Here is a 27,328-nt window from a genome sequence, read left to right on the forward strand (position 1 = left end):
TGGGTTGAGGCCACACCCAAACCAAGTGTTTATATGAGTTGAGACCACACCCAAACCAAGTGTTTATATGAGTTGAGACCACACCCAAACCAAGTGTTTATATGGGTAGAGGCCAAACCAAGTGTTTATATGGGTTGAGGCCAAACCAAGTGTTTATATGGGTAGAGGCCAAACCAAGTGTTTATATGGGTAGAGGCCAAACCAAGTGTTTATATGAGTTGAGGCCACACCCAAACCAAGTGTTTATATGGGTTGAGGCCACACCCAAACCAAGTGTTTATATGGGTTGAGGCCACACCTATATGGGTTGAGGCCACACCCAAACCAAGTGTTTATATGGGTTGAGGCCAAACCAAGTGTTTATATGGGTTGAGGCCACACCCAAACCAAGTGTTTATATGGGTTGAGGCCAAACCAAGTGTTTATATGGGTTGAGGCCACACCCAAACCAAGTGTTTATATGGGTTGAGGCCACACCCAAACCAAGTGTTTATATGGGTGGAGACCACACCCAAACCAAGTGTTTATATGGGTTGAGGCCAGACCCAAACCAAGTGTTTATATGGGTTGAGGCCACACCCAAACCAAGTGTTTATATGGGTTGAGGCCACACCCAAACCAAGTGTTTATATGGGTTGAGGCCACACCCAAACCAAGTGTTTATATGGGTTGAGGGCACACCCAAACCAAGTGTTTATATGGGTTGAGGCCACACCCAAACCAAGTGTTTATATGGGTTGAGGCCACACCCAAACCAAGTGTTTATTTTTTATTTAATTTTTTTATTTAACCTTTATTTAACCAGGTAGGCAAATTGAGAACACGTTCTCATTTACAATTGCGACCTGGCCAAGATAAAGCAAAGCAGTTCGACACATACAACAACACATAGTTACACATGGAGTAAAACAAACATATAGTCAATAATACAGTGAAAAAAAATAAGTCTATATACAATGTGAGCAAGTGAGGTGAGATAAGGGAGGTGAAGGAAAACAAATATATGTATAAATAAATAAAAATATAAAAAGGCCATGGAGGCGAAGTGAGTACAACACAGCAAGTAAAATAAAAACTAAAAAACACTGGAATGGTTGGTTTGCAGTGGAAGAAAGTGCAAAGTAGAGACAGAAATAATGGGGTGCAAAGGAGCAAAATAAATTAATAAATAAATACAGTAGGTAAAGAGGTAGTTGTTTGGGCTAAATTGTAGATGGGTTATGTACAGGTGCAGTAATCTATGAGCTGCTCTGACAGCTGGTGCTTAAAGCTAGTGAGGGAGATAGGTGTTTCCAGTTTCAGAGATTTTTGTAGTTCGTTCCAGTCATTGGCAGCAGAGAACTGGAAGGAGAGGCGTCCAAAGGAAGAATTGGTTTTGGGGGTGACTAGAGAGATATACCTGCTGGAGCGCGTGCTACAGGTAGGTGCTGCTATGGTGACCAGCGAGCTGAGATAAGGGGGGACTTTACCTAGCAGGGTCTTGTAGATGACCTGGAACCAGTGGGTTTGGCGACGAGTATGAAGCGAGGGCCAGCCAACGAGAGTGTACAGGTCGCAGTGGTGGGTAGTATATGGGGCTTTGGTGACAAAACGGATGGCACTGTGATAGACTGCATCCAATTTATTGAGTAGGGTTTTGGAGGCTATTTTGTAAATGACATCACCGAAGTCGAGGATTGGTAGGATGGTCAGTTTTACAAGGGTATGTTTGGCAGCATGAGTAAAGGATGCTTTGTTGCGGAATAGGAAGCCAATTCTAGATTTGACTTTGGATTGGAGATGTTTGATGTGGGTCTGGAAGGAGAGTTTACAGTCTAACCAGACACCTAGGTATTTGTAGTTTATATGGGTTGAGGCCACACCCAAACCAAGTGTTTATATGGGTTGAGGCCACACCCAAACCAAGTGTTTATATGGGTTGAGGCCACACCCAAACCAACTGTTTATATGGGTTGAGGCCACACCCAAACCAAGTGTTTATATGGGTTGAGGCCACACCCAAACCAAGTGTTTATATGGGTTGAGGCCAGACCCAAACCAAGTGTTTATATGGGTTGAGACCACACCCAAACCAAGTGTTTATATGGGTTGAGGCATGTTGCACACAGATTTTGCTTTTATTGAAGAGTTTAATCACAGAACTCTGGGTTCAATCTTAGTACTTGTTTCTTCTGGGTCTTTATCAGTGAAAATAACATTGACTCCATTTTGATTGACTGCATTCCAGTTCAAGGCACTATGGTCAGGAAGCCAGTTACTCAGGGTCTTCTCTGTCACCGCTGAAGATTTCACGAGGACCCTGTTGTTAATTAATGAAGAAACACAATCAAATACTGGTACATCTATGATGATGAACTCACTTGCGGTTATGTTTAGAAGCATGATGTTGTTGTTGTTTCCCCCAAACTAAACTACAAGACATGTGTGTGAGCAATATGTGTGGGTTTTGTGGGATTTGTATGGGATGACTATTTGAATCTGTTCATACTCTTTAATTTAACTTTTCATCAGAATACTAGAAAAAAGTACAATACTTCTGTCATCAGCTTCTGTATGTCGTTTACACATCGCAGTTTTGTGATATAGTCTGTTCCAAATAGTTTTTGTATAAGAGCAGTTACTGCCAGACAAATGAGTCAATTCTGTGACTACTAAAAATAGAGAATCACACATTTCTTTGGCTAATAAATTCAAATTTCATGAAGACTGATTGCCTCACATATGAATCTGAAATTAAAACAACAGATAATATATTATTTTCTCTCTCTCTCTCTCTCTCTCTCTCTCTCTCTCTCTCTCTCTCTCTCTCTCTCTCTCTCTCTCTCTCTCTCTCTCTCTCTCTCTCTCTCTCTCCCCACCCCCTCACTTTCCTCACACACATGTCTAAAGATTCCATGAAATAGATTTATGTCTAAATATTCCATCAACTTTCCAAGATCATATGAAGTTCAAATTCCAAATTCATTGGACGTTTCAGAGTGATGTAGCAGACCCGCGTATACAAGCAGAAGCAGCACCTCAGGGGTTAAGCTTTTTTCAACATCCAATGCATTCTGGGATGTAGCATGAAACACAATGGCGGCGAAACTGAATTGTTTGCAACTTTTTGTGGTCTATTATTCGCTTATAGCAATATTGCTACAAATTAGTCTAACGTGTGCTACAGAGTTAACGTGGGACGAAAATGGTTACATTTTATATTGTCCTTGCATGGGTAATTTGATCAACTTTAATCGGAAGCATTGTAACGTTAGATACTCGGGTGTCCTTGATATCTGACGTGTAACTAGCCCGGCTATGTTTTCCTTACAGTTAATTTATTAATGCAGATGTTATGTATTTATGCTATCTAGATTTGTATTTTCCAAATATAAATGTAGTGTTTAAAATTCGTTGCTAATGGGACCAATTTCGTTACTCAGGTCGATTTGGAAACCAAGCCGACCACTTTCTGGGTTCTTTGGCATTCGCCAAAATCCTGAATCGCACATTGGCAGTTCCCCCCTTCATAGTGTACCGGCACCACGCGCCACCATACTCAAATGTAAGTGCAGGATTCATGTTTCCTGGTGTTGATATCACCAGTCCCTTTATTTTAAATCCACGAAGTGAACAAGAGCACACTTTGGGAGAAAGGACAGAGAATTGTGATGCAGCGATGATCACATCTCACACTCACAGCTGTGTCTCCCTTTCAACAGGTACATGTCCCCTACAGTGAGTTCTTCCAGCTGGAAGCCCTGACCCACTACCACCGTGTGGTAAGCCTGGAGGACTTCATGGAGCAGCTTGCACCAACACACTGGCCTAAGGGAAAGAGGGCAGCCTACTGCTTTGAGTCAGCTGCCCAGAGGAGCGTGGACAAGAAGTCCTGCCCCATGAAGGTGAGTGTTGTGATTGAGGTTCAGAGAGTCAGAGATAACTGAGACAGTTCGGGTATTGAGCCTGGTAAGTGACAGAAAAAAACGTTGAAACTGGTCAAGAAAGATTATATAAAAGCCAGGTCCTGAAACAGAGGCCATAGCTTTGGCTCTATTGTCTTTTATATAGTTAAATTACTTATAAGAAATTAATTGATTTAGTGTTGTTCATGTTAATGGAAAGAATGCCATGGCAGAGCAGAACACTGCCCCCCGATGGAATGTTACTATAACTGTATTTTACATTAAAATCTCTTCCATATCATCTATTTCGCATGTTTACCACCAAGTGGTGAAAAATCATAAGATCTGGTATAAATGTCATGTCAAGCCTTGCTCATGGGGTTTTATGAACCATCACATGCTGTCATTATCAGGACGGGAATCCTTTTGGTCCATTTTGGGACCACGTAGGAGTGGAGTTTGACAGGTCTGTCCTGTTTGACGGCTTGTCCTTCAGTTCCTACCACCAACCTCATTGGCTCAACAAGTAAGTCTTTGTGTTTTACTGTTAGTGAAACATAAGCATGTTTTTTGCTCAACTTACTGGTGATATAACAGAATAATTACACCTTATTACCATAACCAATGTATTACATTAAATGTAGTTTTACAGGGACGGTGCCCATTAATGAACATCACTGTAGAAGTGCAAGTTTTAGCCAGCCAGCTAATTTTCATCTGCAGTCCCAAATTCCTTGCCTCTGTGGTTTTCCCTGTGCAGGTTCCCTCCGTCAGAGCACCCTGTCCTGGCGCTGCCTGGTGCCCCGGCCCAGTTCCCTGTCATAGAGGAATATGTGGGTCTACAGCGGTATGTAGTTTGGACGGAGAGGATGGTGCAGGAGGGACAGGAACACATCGCTGCTCTGCTGCCCAGGCCATACGTGGCCATACATTTGAGGATCGGCTCTGATTGGGTGAGCTGGGAACACACACACGCACACATGGATAGAGAGACACACACACACACATTGTCGACAGAATAAAAAAATAAATAGTTATTGACACTTTGACAATACTTTTTTGGCTGCCCAGACCCATTCTGTTTCCCTGTTGTATTCCCCCGATTTAATTGTCCTTGTAGGTTAATGCCTGTAAGCTGCTCCAGAGTGGGGATACTGGGCCTCACTTCATGGCCTCTCCTCAGTGTGTGGGTTATAACCGTCACACCGCTCTGCCCCTCACCATGACCATGTGCCTCCCTGACCTGGCTGAGATCCGCCGGGCCCTCAAGCTCTGGGTCAAGAAAACCTCTGCCCGCTCTGTTTACATCGCCACAGACTCAGAGTCCCACCTCCTGGAGATCCAAAACCTCTTCAAGGATAAGGTGAGCTTTGTTTGATTTATTGATTTTATTTGTCAGTTATTTATATATAATACATACATACATACATACATACATGCATACATACATACATACAGTGCAATTGTAAAGTATTCAGACCGCTTGACTTTTTCCACATTTTGTTATGGTTACAGCCTTATTCTGAAATGGTTTAAATAAAATATGTTTGGTGTGCCAATACAGAATGGTGTGCCAATACATCTGTGCCAAGCTTGTAGTGTCATACCCAAGAAGACTCGAGGCTATAATCTCTGCCAAAGGTGCTTCAACAAAGTACTGAGTAAAGATCCTGAATACTGACAGCACCAGTGAAAAGTTTGGACACACCTACTCATTCAAGGGTTTTTCTATATGTTTACCATTTTCTACATTGTAGAATAATAGGGAAGACATCAAAACTATGAAATAACACATATGGAATCATGTAGTAACCAAAAACTGTTTTACAAATCAAATATATTTGAGATTCTTCAAATAGCCACCCTTTGCCTTGATGACAGCTTTGCAAACTCTTGGCATTCTTTCAACCAGCTTCATGTGGTAGTCACCTGGAATGCATTTCAATTAACATGTATGTAAATGTAATATTTCAGTAATTTAGTTTTTTTTTTGCTTTGTCAATATGGGGTATTGTGTGTAGATAACTATGTAATCAATTTTAGAATAAGGCTGTAACGTAACTGTGGCAAAAGTAAAGGAGTCTGAGTACTTTCCGAATACACTGTATAAACACACACAGTACATCCATTTTTCGCAGGTGTTACGTTGTTGGTAAACATGCTTTGTTTCTATACTGCATGTTCAGTGTATCGTTTTTTTGTCTGTCCGTGCCCAGGTGAAGGTGGTGAGCCTCAGGCCGGACTCTGCCCAGTTGGACCTGTACATCCTAAGCCAAGCTGACCACTTCGTTGGGAATTGTGTGTCCTCGTTCTCTGCTTTTGTCAAACGAGACCGGGATGTCCATTCCCGTCCGTCGTCTTTCTTCGGAATGGACTACGCTGGAAAAATGGACAAGAAACAGGAGCTGTGAAGATTTTCCGTTTCTGCGTAGTCCATTCTGAAGAAAGATGACAAATGGCTTTTGAATCTTGGGTGAGGACTTGGACATTGCATTGTGGGAATGTGATCGACTCCATCCTCATATCACACAGTGATGTAGTAATACTTTTTTTTAGGGGGGGGGCTCAGATCACCGTTCACTGTGAATAAAGTAACGCTTTCAATGCATGTTTCCTGCAAAAGGTAGGTAAAAAAAAAAAAAAAGTTGCGTAAACTGCGTTTACTTGGGTTTAGCCTCTAGTACACCACTGCTATTAAACAATCAGTTACACTATTACATAACTCTGCAGAGCATCAAGAGGGTGTTCAATTTCCACAATACTTTCTACAGCCACAGCTATATATATGTCGTCTCAATTTGCATACCAGCCAAGTTAGCAGGAGCTCAGATCACCCTGTTGAACCCTGGGTGGGCAAGACTTCCGGTGTAATGTCCCTGTCTGATCACGTGCTCCAGCTCTTACGTGTTGCTCTCCCTCCCTCCTATCCTTCTTTAATACGATGTAAAGGCGACCTGGTAAATGAGGGGGGGTAATATCCCTCTCAGGAGTGCAGTAACTGATCCTGCAGATACTAATTATAAAGGGGAGGTTGACAGTCTTCCTTTTACATTTTTCTAATGTACTCTAATATATAAATGATTACTGTATCAGATTTTGTCATTGGGTTTCTGATATTTTTTTTAAGTTGTACCTGCTAGCTAGTTGTATTATTGCTCTGTGATGAAAATGACCGGGAACATGACATTTTGGTTACTATATGATTCCATGTGTTATTTCATAGTTTTGATGTCTTCACTATTATTCTACAATGTAGAAAATAGTCAAAAATAAAGAAAAACCCTTGAATGAGTAGATGTGTCCAAACTTTTGACTGGTACTGTATATATTTATTATTATTTACACCATATTATTTCATTTTGAGGATCTTTATTATCCACCCGCACAGTAGGTGGCAGAATGCACATATAATTGTTGCAAATGCCATTATACCTAAGAAGAAGATTGGCTGTGATGTTGAAAGCTATCAACCAGCATCTCCATTCCATCCGGGATAGTTTTCTGGGATGCGGGACGGCGGCGGTAATGGCTGACTGGGTGGAAGCACTGGATTAAATGGTAACTAGCTGACAACGTTTACGTTGTCATGGATGTTGCAGTTTAATAATGTCAAAATGAATTTCACCAGAATTGTGTGCTTGTTCTTGTAAACTGGATAAGGAGACGCCTCCATCATCAAAATACACGGTCTTGTCTCTTGCCCTCTGAGGATGGATGTGTTTTGCCGTTGCTAGGCCGTCTGATCGAGTTTGGGGTGCTGTCCCGGTTCTTTGTAAACCAGCTGGCTAACTAAATCTAACATTCTGTTGGGTGACGTGAACATATTTATCCAGTTTGCTAGCTGTATTCTCGTTAATATAGCTAATTGTCACAATTAGAAAACCGAAAAGCTGTAACCATTGATTTTAATTTGCATCAATCAACTAACGTTAGCTAACTAGCTACAGTAGCACTGGAAATGCCATCAGTTCTGTTTCGTCGCTATCGTTAGGGAGCACTGAGTGATAAGTAACGTTACCTAGTTAGCTTGCCAAAGAACGTGACATTTTTTGCCAGTTAGCTAAGTTAGTAGGCCATACATTTACAACGTTTTGCTAGCGAAATGGTCTAGTCTCGCTATATATACGAAAGTATGTGGACACCTTCAAATTACTGTGTTCGTATTCGTCTATTTCAGCCACACCCGTCGCTGATATGTGTATTAAATAGAGTACACAGCCATGCAATCTCCGTAGACAAACATTGGCAGTAGAATGGCCTTACTGAAGAGCTCAGTGACATTCAACGTTGCACTGTTATAGGATGCCACCGTTCAAACAAGTCAGTAAATCAAATGTCTGGTCTGCTAGAGCTGCCCTGGTCAACTGTAAGGGCTGTTATTGTGGAAACATCTAGGAGCAACAACGGCTCAGCTGCAAAGTGGTAGGCCACAAGCTCACAGAACGGGAGTGTTGAGAGCATAGCGTATCTGTCCTCAGTTGCAACACTCACTACCGAGTTCCAAACGACCTCTGGAAGCAACGTCGGCGCAATAACTGTTCTTTGGGAGTTTCATGAAATTAGTTTCCATGACTGAGCAGCCATACACAAGCCTAAGATCACCATATGCGATGCCAAGTGTCGGCTGGAGTGGTGTAAAGTTCGCTGCCATTGGACTATGGAGCAGTGGAAACGCGTTCTCTGGAGTGATGAATTATGCTTCACCATCTGGCAGTCCGACAGATGAATCTAGGTGTTTGGCGGATGCCAGAAGAATGCTACCTGCCCCAATGCATAGTGCCAACTGTAAAGTTTGGTGGAGGAATAATGGTCTGGGGCTGTTTTTCATGGTTCAGGCTAGGTCTCTTAGTTCCAGTGAAGGGATATCTTAACTTTACAACATACAATGACATTCTAGATGATTCTGTGTTTCCAACTTTGTAGCAACAGTTTGGAGAAGGCCCTTTCCTGTTTCAGCATGACAATGCCCCCCTGCACAAAGCCAGGTTCATACAGAAAATGGTTTGTTGAGATCGGTGTGGAAGAATCTGACTGGCCTGCACAGAGCCCTGACCTCAACCCCATCGAATACATTTGGGATGAATTGGAACGCCAACTGCGAGCCAGGCCTAATCGCCCAAAGTCAGTGCCTGACCTCACTAATGCTCTTGTGGCTGAATGGAAGCAAGTCCCCGCAGCAATGTTCCAAAATCTAGTGGACAGCCTTCCCAGAAGAGTGGAGGCTGTTATAGCAGCAAAGGGGGACCAACTCCATATTTATGCCCAGGATTTTGGAAGGAGATGTTCGACGAGCAGGTGTCCACATACTTATGGTCATGTAGCTAACTAGCTAGGTAACTTTAATTCTATGTCTCAGATGAAGGCTTAGCTAGTTACCAGCAGTATCTTTGATCTTGTGCTCTGTTGTTAACCTAGGTAGCTAGTCTTGTTAATGTTAGCTTGCTAGCTAGCTGCTACAGTATCTAACACCACTGTAGCCAGTAAGCTAGTTTGAGGCACAGTGCACAAAATAAGGTCTTCATAATCACAAAAGAAACATGAACAGTAACTAATGGTGTTGGGAATAGCTATTTGAAAATCAGCATATGATCATTCCCCCCTCCCTCTCTTTTTACAGGTTCTGATACTGGCAGGTCTGACATTGTGATCTCAGACTTGTACAATACTTGAAGGACATAGACACAAGCCAGTGGGACAAGGTCAGTTTGTCTGGGGACCGTCACGATGTCTAAGACCAGAGAGTCGGTGAAGGTGGTGGTCCGCTGTCGACCCATGAATGAGAAGGAGCGGGCAGCCAACTTTGAGAAGGTGGTGCAGGTGGATGTGAAGCTGGGCCAAGTGGCCGTGAGAAACCCCCGGGGGGCTGCAGCCCACGAACACCCCAAGGTCTTTACATTTGACTCTGTGTACGACTGGAACTCGAAACAGGTAGATCTCTATGATGAAACCTTCAGGCCCCTGGTAGACTCCGTTTTGCTTGGTTTCAATGGGACCATATTTGCATACGGCCAGACGGGTACAGGAAAGACCTACACTATGGAGGGGGTGCGCAATGACCCAGAGAGAAGGGGTGTAATCCCCAATTCCTTTGAGCACGTCTTCACACACATCTCCCGCTCCCAGAACCAGCAGTACCTGGTGCGGGCCTCGTACCTGGAGATCTACCAGGAGGAGATCAGGGACCTGCTGTCCAAGGACCAGTCCCGCCGGCTGGAGCTGAAAGAGAGGCCAGACACGGGTGTATACGTCAAGGACCTGTCCTCCTTCGTCACTAAGAGCGTACGAGAAATAGAGCACGTCATGAACGTGGGGAACCAGAACCGCTCGGTGGGCTCCACCAATATGAATGAGCACAGTTCCCGGTCACATGCCATTTTTCTTATTACCGTCGAGTGCAGCGAGCTGGGTGTCGACGGAGAGAACCACATTCGAGTTGGCAAACTGAACCTGGTGGACCTGGCTGGCAGTGAGAGGCAGACCAAGACAGGAGCCCAAGGAGAGCGCCTGAAGGAGGCTACCAAGATCAACCTGTCCCTGTCAGCCTTGGGGAATGTCATCTCTGCCCTAGTGGACGGCAGGAGTACCCACATCCCCTACCGCGACTCCAAGCTCACCCGCCTGCTACAGGACTCCCTGGGGGGCAATGCCCGCACAGTCATGGTGGCTAACATCGGACCAGCCTCTTACAACGTGGAGGAAACACTGACCACGTTACGCTACTCAAACCGCGCCAAGAACATCAAGAACAAGCCCCGCGTCAACGAGGACCCTAAAGATGCTCTGCTCAGGGAGTTCCAGGAAGAGATTGCTCGGCTCAAAGAGCAGTTAGAGAAACGCTCAGGGAAGAAGAAGAAGAAGAGGAGGAGGAGGGGGGTTGGAGAAGCTGGGGATGAACTAGAAGAGGACACTGAGGATGGAGAGACTGAGGAGGAGGAGGAGGATGATGGTGTAGAACCAGCTGATAAAGTGGGTGCAGATTATTGGCGTGTACAGCAGGAGAAGTTGGAGAGGGAGAGGAAGGCCATCATGGAGGATCACAGTCTGGTGGCAGAGGAGAAACAGAGGCTGCTAAAAGAGAAGGAGAGGAAGATGGATGCCCTCAAAAAGGAGCAGGAGGCAGGCGAGATGCTGACTGCCAAAGTTAAGGTGAGGAGACTACGTTCTGGTCCTTTTTCATGGTCTTTAAACCCAAACCATTTTTTGTTGTTTGATTCCACCTGTTTCCCCCTCACGCCTCATGATTGTGTTTCCCCCTCACGCCTCATGATTGTGTTTCCCCCTCACGCCTCATGATTGTGTTTCCCCCTCACGCCTCATGATTGTGTTTCCCCCTCACGCCTCATGATTGTGTTTCCCCCTCACGCCTCATGATTGTGTTTCCCCCTCACGCCTCATGATTGTGTTTCCCCCTCACGCCTCATGATTGTGTCGTCTTCCAGGCAATGGAGAGTAAGCTTCTGATGGGTGGGAAGAACATAGTAGACCACACCAATGAGCAACAAAGGATCCTGGAACAGAAGAGACAGGAAATCGCTGAGCAGGTAACGTTTATGTTTAGACTTAGGTTATTGATAGAGAGAATTAAACACTCAATAGACGTCAATCTAATAGTATTGATTTGCCCACACACAAACATTTGATTAGTTTGTGTGATTTACACAGCCCTGCCCTTCTTACCGTGACGCTCTGTGTGTTTGTGTGCAGAAACGCAGAGAGAGGGAGATGAAACAGCAGGTGGAGAATCGTGACGAGGAGACCCTGGAGTTGAAGGAGACGTACAGCTCTCTACAACAGGAAGTAGACATCAAGACCAAGAAGCTGAAAAAGGTAGGACATTAGAAAACGGCTGTATATGATTCCTTAGAAAGCTGTCCTTTACGTTGTCAGTTTAGCATACAAAAAGTTCAAAGGAAATTGTGCATAACTTTTTCCTTGTAAATGTGTTTGCTGCACTGAATCAAACCCCATGGTGTTTTTGTCTCTTCTCTTTGCCTCACTACCCTGTTTTTCTCCCCTCAGCTGTTTGCGAAGCTGCAGGCAGTGAAAACTGATATCCATGAAGTCCAGGAGCTGCACAGCAAGGAGAGACAGGAGCTGGAGCAGACCCAGAATGAGTTGACCAGGGATCTCAAACTCAAGTATGGAGCCGCCAGGCCGCACACGCAGGAAAACAAAAATCACTATGGTGTATTTTGGTTGTTGCCCTCTGACGAGGGGCACATGCGTCCCCGTTGTGACGAGGGGCACATGCGTCCCCGTTGTGACGAGGGGCACATGCGTCCCCGTTGTGACGAGGGGCACATGCGTCCCCGTTGTGACGAGGGGCACATGCGTCCCCGTTGTGACGAGGGGCACATGCGTCCCCGTTGTGACGAGGGGCACATGCGTCCCGTTTTACTTTTGCGTTCATCTTCAGATAGCTAGGTGAGACAACCACACATCAGTCATACCAAGTACATTTTTCCTCTAACGTAGCTGTCAGAGCTAGTTATTGATTGGTCTAGATTAGCAGACTGTACTGTAGTTCCCTCATCCCCCATGACTGCCTAGACCACCTCCTATTATCAGTGATAGTACCCTCAAGCTGTTAGAGGTCCCCCGTCACAGCAGAACTGACCTCGTTGTTCTGTCTGTATCCTCAGCGGAACTGACCTCGTTGTTCTGTCTGTATCCTCAGCAGAACTGACCTCGTTGTTCTGTCTGTATCCTCAGCAGAACTGACCTCGTTGTTCTGTCTGTATCCTCAGCGGAACTGACCTCGTTGTTCTGTCTGTATCCTCAGCGGAACTGACCTCGTTGTTCTGTCTGTATCCTCAGCGGAACTGACCTCGTTGTTCTGTCTGTATCCTCAGCGGAACTGACCTCGTTGTTCTGTCTGTATCCTCAGCGGAACTGACCTCGTTGTTCTGTCTGTATCCTCAGCGGAACTGACCTCGTTGTTCTGTCTGTATCCTCAGCCGAACTGACCTCGTTGTTCTGTCTGTATCCTCAGCCGAACTGACCTCGTTGTTCTGTCTGTATCCTCAGCCGAACTGACCTCGTTGTTCTGTCTGTATCCTCAGCGGAACTGACCTCGTTGTTCTGTCTGTATCCTCAGCGGAACTGACCTCGTTGTTCTGTCTGTATCCTCAGCGGAACTGACCTCGTTGTTCTGTCTGTATCCTCAGCCGAACTGACCTCGTTGTTCTGTCTGTATCCTCAGCCGAACTGACCTCGTTGTTCTGTCTGTATCCTCAGCCGAACTGACCTCGTTGTTCTGTCTGTATCCTCAGCCGAACTGACCTCGTTGTTCTGTCTGTATCCTCAGCCGAACTGACCTCGTTGTTCTGTCTGTATCCTCAGCGGAACTGACCTCGTTGTTCTGTCTGTATCCTCAGCGGAACTGACCTCGTTGTTCTGTCTGTATCCTCAGCGGAACTGACCTCGTTGTTCTGTCTGTATCCTCAGCGGAACTGACCTCGTTGTTCTGTCTGTATCCTCAGCGGAACTGACCTCGTTGTTCTGTCTGTATCCTCAGCGGAACTGACCTCGTTGTTCTGTCTGTATCCTCAGCGGAACTGACCTCGTTGTTCTGTCTGTATCCTCAGCGGAACTGACCTCGTTGTTCTGTCTGTATCCTCAGCCGAACTGACCTCGTTGTTCTGTCTGTATCCTCAGCCGAACTGACCTCGTTGTTCTGTCTGTATCCTCAGCCGAACTGATCTCGTTGTTCTGTCTGTATCCTCAGCCGAACTGACCTCGTTGTTCTGTCTGTATCCTCAGCCGAACTGACCTCGTTGTTCTGTCTGTATCCTCAGCAGAACTGACCTCGTTGTTCTGTCTGTATCCTCAGCCGAACTGACCTCGTTGTTCTGTCTGTATCCTCAGCCGAACTGACCTCGTTGTTCTGTCTGTATCCTCAGCCGAACTGACCTCGTTGTTCTGTCTGTATCCTCAGCCGAACTGACCTCGTTGTTCTGTCTGTATCCTCAGCCGAACTGACCTCGTTGTTCTGTCTGTATCCTCAGCCGAACTGACCTCGTTGTTCTGTCTGTATCCTCAGCCGAACTGACCTCGTTGTTCTGTCTGTATCCTCAGCCGAACTGACCTCGTTGTTCTGTCTGTATCCTCAGCCGAACTGACCTCGTTGTTCTGTCTGTATCCTCAGCCGAACTGACCTCGTTGTTCTGTCTGTATCCTCAGCGGAACTGACCTTGTTGTTCTGTCTGCCAGGCATCTCATCATTGAGAACTTCATCCCCGTGGAGGAGAAGAATAAGATTGTGAACAGGGCGTTCTTGGACGAGGAGGACGACCACTGGAAGATGCGTCCCATCACACGCATAGAGGAGTATATGCACATTTAATTATCCAGTAGAGAGACATTTAGACATACAAACATGCTGAAAACCATCCTGAATACAAACACAGGGTTTGGAAGAAGTGGTTGGTAAATCCCTCGTGTGTAGGAACACGTACAGATTGTCTTCTTAATAACTCTTGTCTCGCTGTCTCAGTGACCAGCAGATGATGACCAGGCCAGTGTCAGCGGTGGGCTACAGACGACCCCTGAGTCAGCACGCCCGTACCTCCATGGTGATGAAGGCTGACGTCAGGTACAAGGTATGATGTTCTGTCCTCTCTCTCCTCGGTGAATGTGACTTAGTCCTTGTCCTCTGGGCGGTAGCAGTGTCCTGACCTCTGTCCTCCCCTCTCTCTCCCTCCCCCCAGGCTGAGAATATCCTGATGCTGGAGATGGACCTGCCCGCTCGGACCACTAAGGAGTATGAGGAGCCGGTCATAGCGCCCACGGTAGCAGCAGCGTTGGAGGATGCTCTGCGGGAAGAGGATGCGATCCAGGTGGATGCCTCTGGGTTCCACAGCAGCCTCGTACCCACCCAGGCCACCAGCACTGGGGCCGGCAAGAAACCAAAGTCTGGGTAAGGCTCTGTCCTGTTCTGTACAAATCAGCTCCGGGTTTTAATCAGTTATTTCAGTAGGGAGTGTTTCTGCCTGTTTAGTGTCACAGATCAAATTTTATTAGTCACATGCACATTTACATTTAAGTCATTTAGCAGACGCTCTTATCCAGAGCGACTTACAAATTGGAAAGTTCATACATATTCATCCTGGTCCCCCCGTGGGGAATGAACCCACAACCCTGGCGTTGCAAGCGCCATGCTCTACCAACTGAGCCACACGGGACATGGTTAGCAGATGTTCGCTACACTCGATACCACAGGGTTATAAAAGCAATAATCATTATTTAAAAACCAATGTTTCCACATCAACATTCTCCCCCAACAAAATATTGATCTTCCTATCTCCTCCAGCCGACCTAAAACGGGTAAGAAGACTGTCACCCCCACCTCTCCATACAGCCCCTCCAGCCCAGGACATCCTTTATACCCACAATCCCGTGGGCTGGTGCCCAAGTGATCACCCCACACCTTTCTGTTTTGGGACTCAAAGACTGCTTTTTGTTTTGTTCCTCTGCTGAGTCTTGGAGACTGATTTGCAGAGAAAGTAAAGGAGACTCAGATTGAAGCTTATTTTTATTTTACCTGAGAACGTAGCTGTTTATAATGTTTGTTTTTTAAGAGATTTGTTACAATCTTACCATCCCAAATGGTTTCTGGACCAATACTTTTCTGAGCTGCACGTTTCCTCCTGGGCCCCTCCCAGGTCTGCAGTATGATGGGATGTGGACATGGGGGGCTGACATCTGATGGGGCACATGACAGCTGTTACATGTCATTGACATGCTGTGTGTTTCTGTGCTGCATGTCTGTCCAGAAGTGGTTGTGCTTCCTACTTTAGGTTTACAATGGAGTGCTGTTATCCAGGAGGTCTGTCTGCGCTTTGTCTGTTGCCCTAGATAAGTGGGGAGTCTGTCTGTACTGCATGGTGAAGTGTACAGGCTGGAGGGTGAAGCACACTACAGCACGTCTCTGTCGCGTGGTGGGGGCCGCTTGCTGCTGGAATCACTAGATGCTGTTCTTTCTGGCGCACATGATGGATGATGTGACGACGACAGGGAGAAGATGACGCGACAACAGGATAGTGGGGAACGAGAGGTCAACACAAACCAAATCTATCAGGGTTCCAAGGTGCCTTTATATTCTCCTACAGGGACAGGCTAAAGGAGAGGATGGAGGGGTTGTATCGTTTCCCCAGCCTCATCGTTATCAACCTCACATCTGGCTGTGTTCCTTGGAATCAACTGATTTCTTGTACTTGAGAGAGATTGAATGGAGCTGAAGGTTGGGACGAATAACTAATGTAAAACATACTGTCCGTAAAACATTTATAGGTTAACAAGAGCAGGCTGAAATACTATATCAGAGGCCTCCATCAAAATAAAATAGACTTGGTCTGGAAAATGAAGGTAGCTTTCCGTGTATGTTTTGGATAAATATGCAGTCTTAATTCACACGGTTGAAACCTGCATGTCTGACTACTGTTCCCACCTCCTGTCACTGTGAGGGCTGTGCTGCCGCTTGCTGCTGCTACTGGGTTCTACTACCCTGTGACATAGTGTATATATAGAGAGCAGCATGTCCATAGATAATCCTGCAGCACCTTTTCAGTTGTAGAAATTATACAAGTAAATAGCTGTCAATAGTGGAGAAGTTAACTTATTACCACTTTTCATTTTTATAAACAAGTGTAGATTAAAATGTTTTTTTTAAGTTTTATTTTTGGATTTGTATAATCTCAACTTTATGTACACATTTCGTTTTATTGGTTACTTTTTTCCCCCCCCGACACAGTACACATTTAATAAATGGCTTTAGTTCAAATCTTTAGGTTAAATTTAATTTATATTTTAAGGTTGGCTCAACTGCAATGTTTTATGTGTTCTCTTAATGTGATGTTCACTCAGATTGTGTGAGAAAGCATATGTTGGGACATGTATACACAGAGTATAGCAAACATTAGGAACACCTATTGAGTTGCATCCATCCCTCCCCTTTACCCTCAGAACAGCCTCAATTCGTCAGGGCATGAACTCTACGAGGTGTCGAAAGCGTTCCACAGGGATACTGGCCCATGTTGGCTGGATGTCCTTTGGGTGGTGGACCATTCTTGATACACACGGGAAACTGTTGTGTGAAATCCAGCAGCGTTGCAGTTCTTGCCACAAAGTGGTGTGCCTGGCACCTACTACCATACCCCATTCACACTCTGAATGGCACACACCAGCCATGTCTCAAGGCTTAAAAATCCTTCTTTAACCTGTCTCCTCCCCTTCATCTACACTGAAGTGGATTTAACAAGTGACATCACAGCTTTCAGCTGGTCAGTCTCATGGAAAGAGCAGGTGTTCTTAATGGTTTTGTACACTGTGTACATTTGCCATGAGAATCTTTATACAATGGTTAGCCCCTGATTTAAATTCTCTGATCTTATGAAAGCTAACAATTACACTACGTATTGCATGATTTTAGAAAATTCTTACCAATTGTCACCAAGCCATAGAATTTGGTAAATGTGAATTGCTTGATAATCCCTCAATTTTAACCGCACCACACCCAGACTCCATGTATCTGTGTAGAAGACGTTTGACCGAGATGAATCTCTGATATTGTTTTAGCCAAGAGTGCTGGTGCACTACAATCTGGTGCTGACTGGGAAAGCAGAAGTCCTTTTTCTTGTACATTTCTTTTAATAAAGACTTAAATTACACATTGTTCCATGTTAATTTAAAATGAGTGAATCTGGTGTTTAACTAAAGTGCTATACATTCTCAACTTTGCATAAATGATTTTATTAACAGCATTCAATAGTACAGCTCAAATTCCAAAACATCCTTAAACTGCTGAAGTACAACACAAACATTCACAAAATGATAAGCTTTGACAGAAAAAAAAGAAAAAAAAGCAATATTCAAAGAAGCCAAAGGAATGGTTCTACAGCACAGAATAAAAGGCAGACTGGGAAAGACTTAAGGCCTTTATTGTCATCTACCACAATATTGAAAATTAACATGACAAAACTCAAGACGTGTACTGTTACACAGTTGGACGACCAAAGCAATCTGCCTGGCCAAGTCACTATAAAGATTTATCAATGAGAAAGCATATTTCCAAATGTTCTATTAAAAAGGACAAATCAAAATAGTTATAACTAGAATGAAAGTTTCATGCGACATACTGAAGGGTGAAAGGTTAAAACATCCAGGTCTGTAACTTAAGGAATATCTGTAGCGATTATGATCATTTTTTATTTTAGTCCGTTTTTAATTTTCCTGTTGCATTACAAACCAAATACTACACAGAAACAATGTTCCATGTGCTGATGAACACCAAACTCCACTTCAAAATGTATATTAACAAAACAGATAGTTTTGAATGACAGGAGAAAAGATAAGCAAACCTTCACACATCAACAAAATGAACTGGCATCAACCAGTTCCCCCCCCATCATGCTGTTTTCAACCAATAGGAAAACACAAATAGTATGTAGGGAAAAAAACATGATCCTCTGCAAGCTTTCACTATTGATTATGGAGTAAACCAAATGAGCATATTTAGATAAACGTACATGCCAGGGTTAGAGTCAATTTCACCTTTATCCAATCAATTCAGAAGCTAATGAAATTCAACTAAATTTAAATCTACCTATGAATCAAATGTATTACCCCCCCGAATTGACAGAATTAAAAATGTCACTGAACCCAACACGGACGAGCTACGAAATATTCATAGGACCTCTTGGAAAATAAATCTACTAAACATAAAAAGAGAATTTGATCTCTAGTAGGTGCTTTTGAATTTGGAAATGAGTAGAATCCATCATAACATGTGAAGAAGCATTGCCAACCTTAGTCTCATGATCATGTTGAAACGTCTTCTGGACTTTATCATATCATAGTGTCGACTCCAGTTATTCTCTGGAATGCTGACTCTCAAAAACACACCTAGTCTTCACTGCCAGTCTGCCAAGGTCAACCTGCTAACAGAATAGAGTCAACCAATAGCATCACTTTAGATATAGGTCTCTAAACCTAATGTAGGTCAACAGTTTCAGACATACCACGTCTTCACCAGGCACCTCTACCAGCTCCACTCAGCCACACCAGATCAGACCAATGTTGCGATGTGCAATATCAAAAACAAAATGGCCTCACTGTGGAATCCTACCTGATACTCATTGTGCAAACTCCACACAAACAGCTCCCCTGAACAGATCTATGATGTTATGGGAACTTGGGGGGGGGGTCTAATAGGGAAAATCCCAGCTTTGTGGTCTCAAATCCCTGTCCACTATACCAAACAAAGTCTCTCTGGCTTCTGGACACGACTGAAATTACAAACTATTTCTCCTCCGGCTCGGACGCTATGCCATTTATGAAGCACAAGACTAAAGCAATATCCAGTGGTTTACCTTTATTTAGACCTGAACCCTGTGCTCTGTGTGCTCTGGAACCTGTGGCTGCACGTAACGTCCAATAAGAAGAGTCTTCCAACAAGATAACAGACACCACCATATGTCCAGCGCTCAATCACATCACATAATGATAGATCACAAACTCACACCTACCCAACCCTCTGAGTTGAGTTGAGTTAAAATGGAAAAAAAATAAAAATATCACAATGATCCTCCTCTCCCAACTACTGCAACAAAAATTGATCTGTTTGGCTGTCAGAGAAAGCTATCTGTGCCATTGAGAAAGCTAAGCTACAGATTCCCAGGGAGCCATTCTATCACAGAGGTGAAACCCTTACCATTACACTGGTCAAATATGTATGCTTCTTACACATACAGGAAAGGCATTGAGTAAGAAAAACACAGAGAGAGAGATGATGTAGAGGACAAGAGGGATACAGACCCAGTCAGTGAGTCAGTAACCAATAGAGACCCAGTCAGTGAGTCAGTAACAGGGGGCCTGTTGCCGTGCCTAGAAGAGTGGTAGGGGTCAGGGGTTGTAGATGCCCAAGGCTGGTTGCTTGGTTGTTTTCTGCTGTTAGTTCTATCTGTGGAGAAGTCATTTCTCCCGGTAGTACAGCAGGTACATCTTCAGAGGCTCCGGGAGGGGCAAACAGAGAATCCTCTCTCTCAGGATGTTTATAGGTGGTTCTGCCCGGAGTAGCTCCCCTGTCTCCCTCTCTGCTTCCTCCTCTTCTTCCTCCTCCTCCTCCGCAGCCTCCTCCTCCTCCTCCGCTCCCCGGGTTGCCCTTCCCTGCTTCTCCTCCTCCTGGCCCCCGCGGTTATTGTTGTTGTCCATGGGGGCGGAGGTAGGGAGAGCACTGCTCAGTACCACAGAGGTGCAGTGGCGCCGATGAATGCGCCGGCGTTTAAAGCGTGGGCCGTACTTGTGGAGCCCACTGACTCCCAGGCCCCTGCCTCCTCCAAAAGAGCCCCGGCCCCGTGGCTGACCCTCCCCGTTGTCCATGGTCACTCTCAGGGTGTGGCGGATGGCTATACGAGCCAGCTCCTGCAGCGTCCGCACCTCAAACATGGCTGCTCCGTGGGTCACCAGAGAGATGATTGAAAGGAAAGAACACAGAGAATGATGGGAAAGTTAGAAAACGGTTAACGTGAGTATTGTTTCCATGGTGACAAAAAGTTATTTTGGGGGTTTTCTATCGTCACTCAACTCTATTAAAAAAAAAAGGTACGGACAGACCACTAGGATGGCTGAGTGTCTGCCGGCCGAGAGTACTTAGCACCTCTGAACAGCGGCGGTAGAAATTTGCAGACCGATTCTACATGTAGAAATGGGCAAAATAACGGCTGTCAGTCGGCAACGGCGGGTAGTCCTTGTAACACGCCGCACCGAAAAGCAAGCGAACGGCCCCCGTACTATGCAGAGCGACAATCGGTCTGGTGAGTCATGTCCTTTGAACTGACTCCCACGTATAACAAACTGATGAGGCACTCACGTAGTGGGACGGTCTTGGGGTTGATGTTACTGGTGTAATCTTTGGGGAGCACCAGGGGAGCGAAGGACACAGCAATGATCTTTTTGGTCTCCCAGCTGCTCAGGCCTGTACGCGTGATCTTGGTTAGCTAGAAAGTGCAAAACAAGAGGTTATGAGGGCACAACAAGAGGGTATGAGGGCACAACGAGAGGTTATGAGGGCACAACGAGAGGTTATGAGGGCACAACAAGAGGGTATGAGGGCACAACAAGAGGGTATGAGGGCACAACAAGAGGGTATGAAGGCACAACAAGAGGTTATGAGGGCACAACAAGAGGTTATGAGGGCACAACAAGAGGGTATGAGGGCACAACAAGAGGGTATGAGGGCACAACAAGAGGGTATGAGGGCACAACAAGAGGGTATGAGGGCACAACGAGAGGTTATGAGGGCACAACGAGAGGGTATGAGGGCACAACGAGAGGGTATGAGGGCACAACAAGAGGGTATGAGGGCACAACGAGAGGTTATGAGGGCACAACAAGAGGGTATGAGGGCACAACAAGAGGGTATGAGGGCACAACAAGAGGGTATGAGGGCACAACGAGAGGTTATGAGGGCACAACGAGAGGTTATGAGGGCACAACGAGAGGTTATGAGGGCACAACGAGAGGTTATGAGGGCACAACAAGAGGGTATGAGGGCACAACGAGAGGTTATGAGGGCACAACGAGAGGTTATGAGGGCACAACGAGAGGTTATGAGGGCACAACAAGAGGGTATGAGGGCACAACAAGAGGGTATGAGGGCACAACAAGAGGGTATGAGGGCACAACAAGAGGGTATGAGGGCACAACAAGAGGGTATGAGGGCACAACAAGAGGGTATGAGGGCACAACAAGAGGGTATGAGGGCACAACGAGAGGTTATGAGGGCACAACGAGAGGTTATGAGGGCACAACAAGAGGGTATGAGGGCACAACAAGAGGGTATGAGGGCACAACAAGAGGGTATGAGGGCACAACAAGAGGGTATGAGGGCACAACGAGAGGTTATGAGGGCACAACGAGAGGTTATGAGGGCACAACGAGAGGGTATGAGGGCACAACAAGAGGGTATGAGGGCACAACAAGAGGGTATGAGGGCACAACAAGAGGGTATGAGGGCACAACAAGAGGGTATGAGGGCACAACAAGAGGGTATGAGGGCACAACAAGAGGTTATGAAGGCACAACAAGAGGTTATGAGGGCACAACAAGAGGGTATGAGGGCACAACAATAGGTTATGAGGGCACAACAAGAGGGTATGAGGGCACAACAAGAGGGTATGAGGGCACAACAAGAGGGTATGAGGGCACAACAAGAGGTTATGAGGGCACAACAAGAGGTTATGAGGGCACAACAAGAGGTTATGAGGGCACAACAAGAGGTTATGAGGGCACAACAATAGGTTATGAGGGCACAACAAGAGGGTATGAGGGCACAACAAGAGGGTATGAGGGCACAACAAGAGGTTATGAGGGCACAACGAGAGGTTATGAGGGCACAACAAGAGGTTATGAGGGCACAACAAGAGGGTATGAGGGCACAACAAGAGGGTATGAGGGCACAACAAGAGGGTATGAGGGCACAACAAGAGGGTATGAGGGCACAACAAGAGGTTATGAGGGCACAACGAGAGGGTATGAGGGCACAACGAGAGGGTATGAGGGCACAACAAGAGGGTATGAGGGCACAACGAGAGGTTATGAGGGCACAACAAGAGGGTATGAGGGCACAACAAGAGGGTATGAGGGCACAACAAGAGGGTATGAGGGCACAACGAGAGGTTATGAGGGCACAACGAGAGGTTATGAGGGCACAACGAGAGGTTATGAGGGCACAACGAGAGGTTATGAGGGCACAACAAGAGGGTATGAGGGCACAACGAGAGGTTATGAGGGCACAACGAGAGGTTATGAGGGCACAACGAGAGGTTATGAGGGCACAACAAGAGGGTATGAGGGCACAACAAGAGGGTATGAGGGCACAACAAGAGGGTATGAGGGCACAACAAGAGGGTATGAGGGCACAACAAGAGGGTATGAGGGCACAACAAGAGGGTATGAGGGCACAACAAGAGGGTATGAGGGCACAACAAGAGGTTATGAGGGCACAACAAGAGGGTACATTAGAGCAGTGGTTCTCAAACTGTGCCCCCCCCCCCAAATTGTTTTTTATAATAATAAAAACATGTATTTTTTTTTTTAAAGGAACTCAGTCCGGCTTTCAATTTACTGTTGAAAGTTGTAATAGTAGAATGCACAAGGTGCCATTCTGTAGTTGGGTAGTGCATCATCAGTTCCTCTTGTCATGTCATTACAGACTGTTAGAGAAATGTCCAGATCAACCAGCACGTGTCATGCTTTTTTAGCCCTTAGATGTTGTTGTAATGTTTGAGTCACTCAGATATCACATGAATACACATCAGACATGGTGAAATGTATTGACCTGGAAGACTATGGGATTTAAACCTGATACATTTTCTCTCCACCAACAAGAGGGGTGTGAACAGTTTGTGTCATGAACAATGCTTGTGTCTGTAGAAATAGACGTGAGGGGGGGGTATGTTCCCCAATGCTGGAAAGGAGGCCTGAGTAAAACAGTTTGGTAACCCTGGATTAGGGTACATCCTTGTTGTGTAAGGGTCAGGTAATAGTACTCATTTAACATGTATGCATTTCAGTTTGAGTGTGATAGTGTTTATACACACCTTCTCCTCTAGGGGCAGTACCAGAACACCTCCCACCTTCAGCAGGTTCATCATGTATTCTTCATGGTCCCTCTGCACCCCCGCCCCACAATACACCCTGTCATACTGCCTGCTCTCAGAAGGGATCTCCAGGCAGTTCCCCATCACAAAGGAAGGCTCGCAGAACTCAAACCTAAAAAACACAAATACAGCATAAACAAAAGACAAAAAAATGCATATACAGGCTACACATGAAAACTCTAACCTGATATTCAACAAGTCACTGATGTCGACAGACAGACAGACAAGACAAGACAAGACAGACAGACAGACAAGACTGCTCTAGATGGGGAAGGAAATCAGAGGTAAAGTGTCTCACTTGTCAAAGCTTTCGCTGGTTTTGATGAAGTAGGCAAGCTTCTGGTAGGCATACTCAATCACATCAGCATGCAACTCCACCCCATGGTTCACACCAAATGGACCTGGAACCAGGATAACAACAGAACCACCATGTGAGTTTTGTACGATCCACAATGAATTTTAATAAAGAAAATACACTTTTCCAATCAGTTGGCCTGCTGATTTCCCCATTTCAGTCCCAATAAGGACCAGAGGGGTGGTACCGTCTGCTACAGTAACTCACCCAGTATGAGGCCCAGAGGGGTGGTACCGTCTGCTACAGTAACTCACCCAGTATGAGGCCCAGAGTGGTGGTACCGTCTGCTACAGTAACTCACCCAGTATGAGGCCCAGAGTGGTGGTACCGTCTGCTACAGTAACTCACCCAGTATGAGGCCCAGAGGGGTGGTACCGTCTGCTACAGTAACTCACCCAGTATGAGGCCCAGAGTGGTGGTACCGTCTGCTACAGTAACTCACCCAGTATGAGGCCCAGAGTGGTGGTACCGTCTGCTACAGTAACTCACCCAGTATGAGGCCCAGAGTGGTGGTACCATCTGCTAGTAACTCACCCAGTATGAGGCCCAGAGTGGTGGTACCGTCTGCTACAGTAACTCACCCAGTATGAGGCCCAGAGTGGTGGTACCATCTGCTAGTAACTCACCCAGTATGAGGCCCAGAGTGGTGGTACCGTCTGCTACAGTAACTCACCCAGAGTGGTGGTACCGTCTGCTACAGTAACTCACCCAGTATGAGGCCCAGAGTGGTGGTACCGTCTGCTACAGTAACTCACCCAGTATGAGGCCCCGAGTGGTGGTACCGTCTGCTACAGTAACTCACCCAGAGTGGTGGTACCGTCTGCTACAGTAACTCACCCAGTATGAGGCCCAGAGTGGTGGTACCGTCTGCTACAGTAACTCACCCAGTATGAGGCCCAGAGTGGTGGTACCATCTGCTACAGTAACTCACCCAGTATGAGGCCCAGAGTGGTGGTACCGTCTGCTACAGTAACTCACCCAGTATGAGGCCCAGAGTGGTGGTACCGTCTGCTACATTAACTCAGCCAGTATGAAGCCCAGAGTGGTGGTACCGTGTGCTACAGTAACTCACCCAGAGTGGTGGTACCGTCTGCTACAGTAACTCACCCAGAGTGGTGGTACCGTCTGCTACAGTAACTCACCCAGAGTGGTGGTACCGTCTGCTACAGTAATTCACCCAGTATGAGGCCCAGAGTGGTGGTACCGTCTGCTACAGTAACTCACCCAGAGTGGTGGTACCGTCTGCTACAGTAATTCACCCAGTATGAGAACCAGAGTGGTGGTACCGTCTGCTACAGTAACTCAGCCAGTATGAGGCCCAGAGTGGTGGTACTGTCTGCTACAGTAACTCACCCAGTATGAGGCCCAGAGTGGTGGTACCATCTGCTACAGTAACTCACCCAGTATGAGGCCCACCATAGTGCTGAGGTACCCAGTCCCACTGCCCAGGTTGAGGAAGGACAGGCCAGGGTGAAGGTCCAGGGCCTCCATCACCTCCGAGTAGATACAGGGGGCTGATAGGTGGATGTTGCCGTGCCTCCAGGCCAGGTCCTTGTAGGCGCTGTCACGGTACTCCTCCAGGTAGTAGTCGGCCCGGTCGATGGCCCTGAAGGCCCGCTCCACCAGGTCCGAACGGATGTAGTGTGCCTCCTTCAGGTTGTCAATCAACTCGTCATTATCCTCCCCAGCGCTCACAGCCCCTCCCATCTTAGCTGGAGAGAAGGGTAACTTCTGGGCCTTTATCTGAATAAGAGAAATGGTTAAGTTATCTGTAATTGAATTCAAAAGTGTCTCTTGCATTGCGACCACTTTAACTAAATAAAAACTTCAACAAAACCGCCTCCTCCATGTCATATTTTGTAAATTTCAGATTAAACCAGCCATCCCTTTTTACATTCTAATGACCAATACTGAAAGTGCTACCTAAAAAGTCTTCCTCAACACATTAGGTGTGATCGCTGTACCTGTGGCTTGCCCCTGTGAACAACGCCAATGGGGAGATGATAGGGCTACCAGCCAAATGTTTACTGGGCCTGCTGTGTCAAAGCAATAGAGAAGGAGCCTGGCCACTTGAATGATGCCTGGTTCCTTTGATGCCCAAGAGACATTGTGTTTGATTGCCAAATGACTCATGCAAGCACAATAAATAAAGTGTGAAATGTAGGATAACATTTTCCTCGACGGTAATAACTATTTCAGAATAACATTAGGTACATATTTTTCAGATATGACAAAAACACGACCATAGGATGGCGCTGTAGAACCTGGCGGACCTGTGCCTTGGGTTAAGAGAAAAGTCTTACCCAATCCAACTCTGACCAGAATATATCAACAACATATGAGCAAACCCATGTCATTTAAATGGCTTAGTTACTATCTACATAGTTTTAAAAAAATGGTTGTCATATTGGAAATCTGAAAAAAGACAAACAGCCAACAACAATCGTAATCTGAGTCTTCCACGCACGCAGACAGCAAAACAAAGATTCGGTACAAGGCAAGGACGACAGACAATACACACACACCAAAATAACTGTAATATATAATTACCTACAACTTGATAATCAATTGTTTCGTTTTAAAATGCCGATTGCTGCTATTGATTTGCTCGTCTTCAGGCTTTTGTTTGGAAACGCTCACACAGTGCACTGCTAGCTAGATGTAAACGTTCAACCAGTCGACGTGCTTACGTCACACGTACGTTATGTAAATCCGACACATTTTTACTTCAAATATTATATTTTTACAATCGAATAAACGTTCTGATTGGGTATTGATTAATACCATTTCTGAAATTAATTGTCCTAAACATAAATTAGTAATTTAACAAGCACAATGCTAAAGTGAATGTGATGGAGAATAACTTTCTTTTTACAGAAGGAACTTCAGTATATTGTAGGGCTGTGTGATTGCTCACGTTTCATCACTCCTGATTAATATTGTACACCAATCAGTTGAATACGAGTTTTGTACTTAACTTTAGGTTTAGGCTTGAGTTGGGATGATGTGGACATGAAGCTATAGGTTTAGGCTTGAGCTGGGACGTGGACATTAAACTAGGGTTAGATTTAGGGTTGAGCTGGGACGTGGACATTAAACTAGGGTTAGATTTAGGGTTGAGCTGGGACGTGGACATGAAACTAGGGTTAGGTTTAGGGTTGAGCTGGGACGTGGACATTAAACTAGGGTTAGGTTTAGGCTTGAGCTGGGACGTGGACATTAAACTAGGGTTAGATTTAGGGTTGAGCTGGGACGTGGACATTAAACTAGGGTTAGGTTTAGGGTTGAGCTGGGACGTGGGCATTAAACTAGGGTTAGGTTTAGGGTTGAGCTGGGACGTGGGCATTAAACTAGGGTTAGGTTTAGGGTTGAGCTGGGACGTGGACATTAAACTAGGGTTAGGTTTAGGGTTGAGCTGGGACGTGGACATT

At 45.7% G+C, this 27,328-nt stretch overlaps 3 protein-coding genes across 4 annotated transcripts; 2 read left to right on the forward strand and 1 right to left on the reverse strand.

Moving 5' to 3' along the window:
• The first annotated feature begins 3,021 nt into the window (after positions 1 to 3,021).
• pofut1 (protein O-fucosyltransferase 1) lies at positions 3,022 to 7,176 on the forward strand. The gene is made up of 7 exons (XM_071373059.1): positions 3,022 to 3,214; positions 3,423 to 3,544; positions 3,702 to 3,884; positions 4,298 to 4,410; positions 4,645 to 4,837; positions 5,005 to 5,247; positions 6,101 to 7,176. Exons 1-7 carry the CDS (start codon positions 3,076 to 3,078, stop codon positions 6,293 to 6,295), a joined length of 1,188 nt encoding a protein of 395 aa, XP_071229160.1. The 5' UTR covers positions 3,022 to 3,075; the 3' UTR covers positions 6,296 to 7,176.
• A 137-nt stretch (positions 7,177 to 7,313) lies between these two features.
• Positions 7,314 to 17,551, forward strand: kif3b (kinesin family member 3B). Its single transcript, XM_071373055.1, has 9 exons — positions 7,314 to 7,442; positions 9,502 to 11,030; positions 11,324 to 11,425; positions 11,589 to 11,711; positions 11,904 to 12,022; positions 14,097 to 14,213; positions 14,380 to 14,485; positions 14,594 to 14,802; positions 15,196 to 17,551. The coding sequence occupies exons 2-9, from the start codon at positions 9,609 to 9,611 to the stop codon at positions 15,299 to 15,301; spliced, it is 2,304 nt and encodes a 767-aa protein (XP_071229156.1). The 5' UTR covers positions 7,314 to 7,442; positions 9,502 to 9,608; the 3' UTR covers positions 15,302 to 17,551.
• Positions 17,552 to 17,614: 63 nt separating this feature from the next.
• On the reverse strand, positions 17,615 to 26,581 carry LOC139557829 (protein-L-isoaspartate O-methyltransferase domain-containing protein 2). Of its 2 annotated transcripts, none has more exons than XM_071373058.1 (6): positions 26,452 to 26,581; positions 25,298 to 25,640; positions 23,841 to 23,943; positions 23,483 to 23,654; positions 20,752 to 20,878; positions 17,615 to 20,329 (listed from the first exon to the last, which is right to left on the reverse strand). In XM_071373058.1, the coding sequence occupies exons 2-6, from the start codon at positions 25,602 to 25,604 to the stop codon at positions 19,854 to 19,856; spliced, it is 1,185 nt and encodes a 394-aa protein (XP_071229159.1). In that variant the 5' UTR covers positions 25,605 to 25,640; positions 26,452 to 26,581; the 3' UTR covers positions 17,615 to 19,853. The 2 variants fall into 2 exon arrangements, with proteins under 2 accessions (XP_071229159.1, XP_071229158.1); XM_071373057.1 differs by having other exon boundaries at positions 26,448 to 26,581.
• Between the last annotated feature and the right edge of the window lie 747 nt (positions 26,582 to 27,328).

The sequence above is a fragment of the Salvelinus alpinus genome, chromosome 28 (genome assembly GCF_045679555.1).
Source record: "Salvelinus alpinus chromosome 28, SLU_Salpinus.1, whole genome shotgun sequence".
Taxonomy (NCBI): Eukaryota; Metazoa; Chordata; class Actinopteri; order Salmoniformes; family Salmonidae; genus Salvelinus; species Salvelinus alpinus.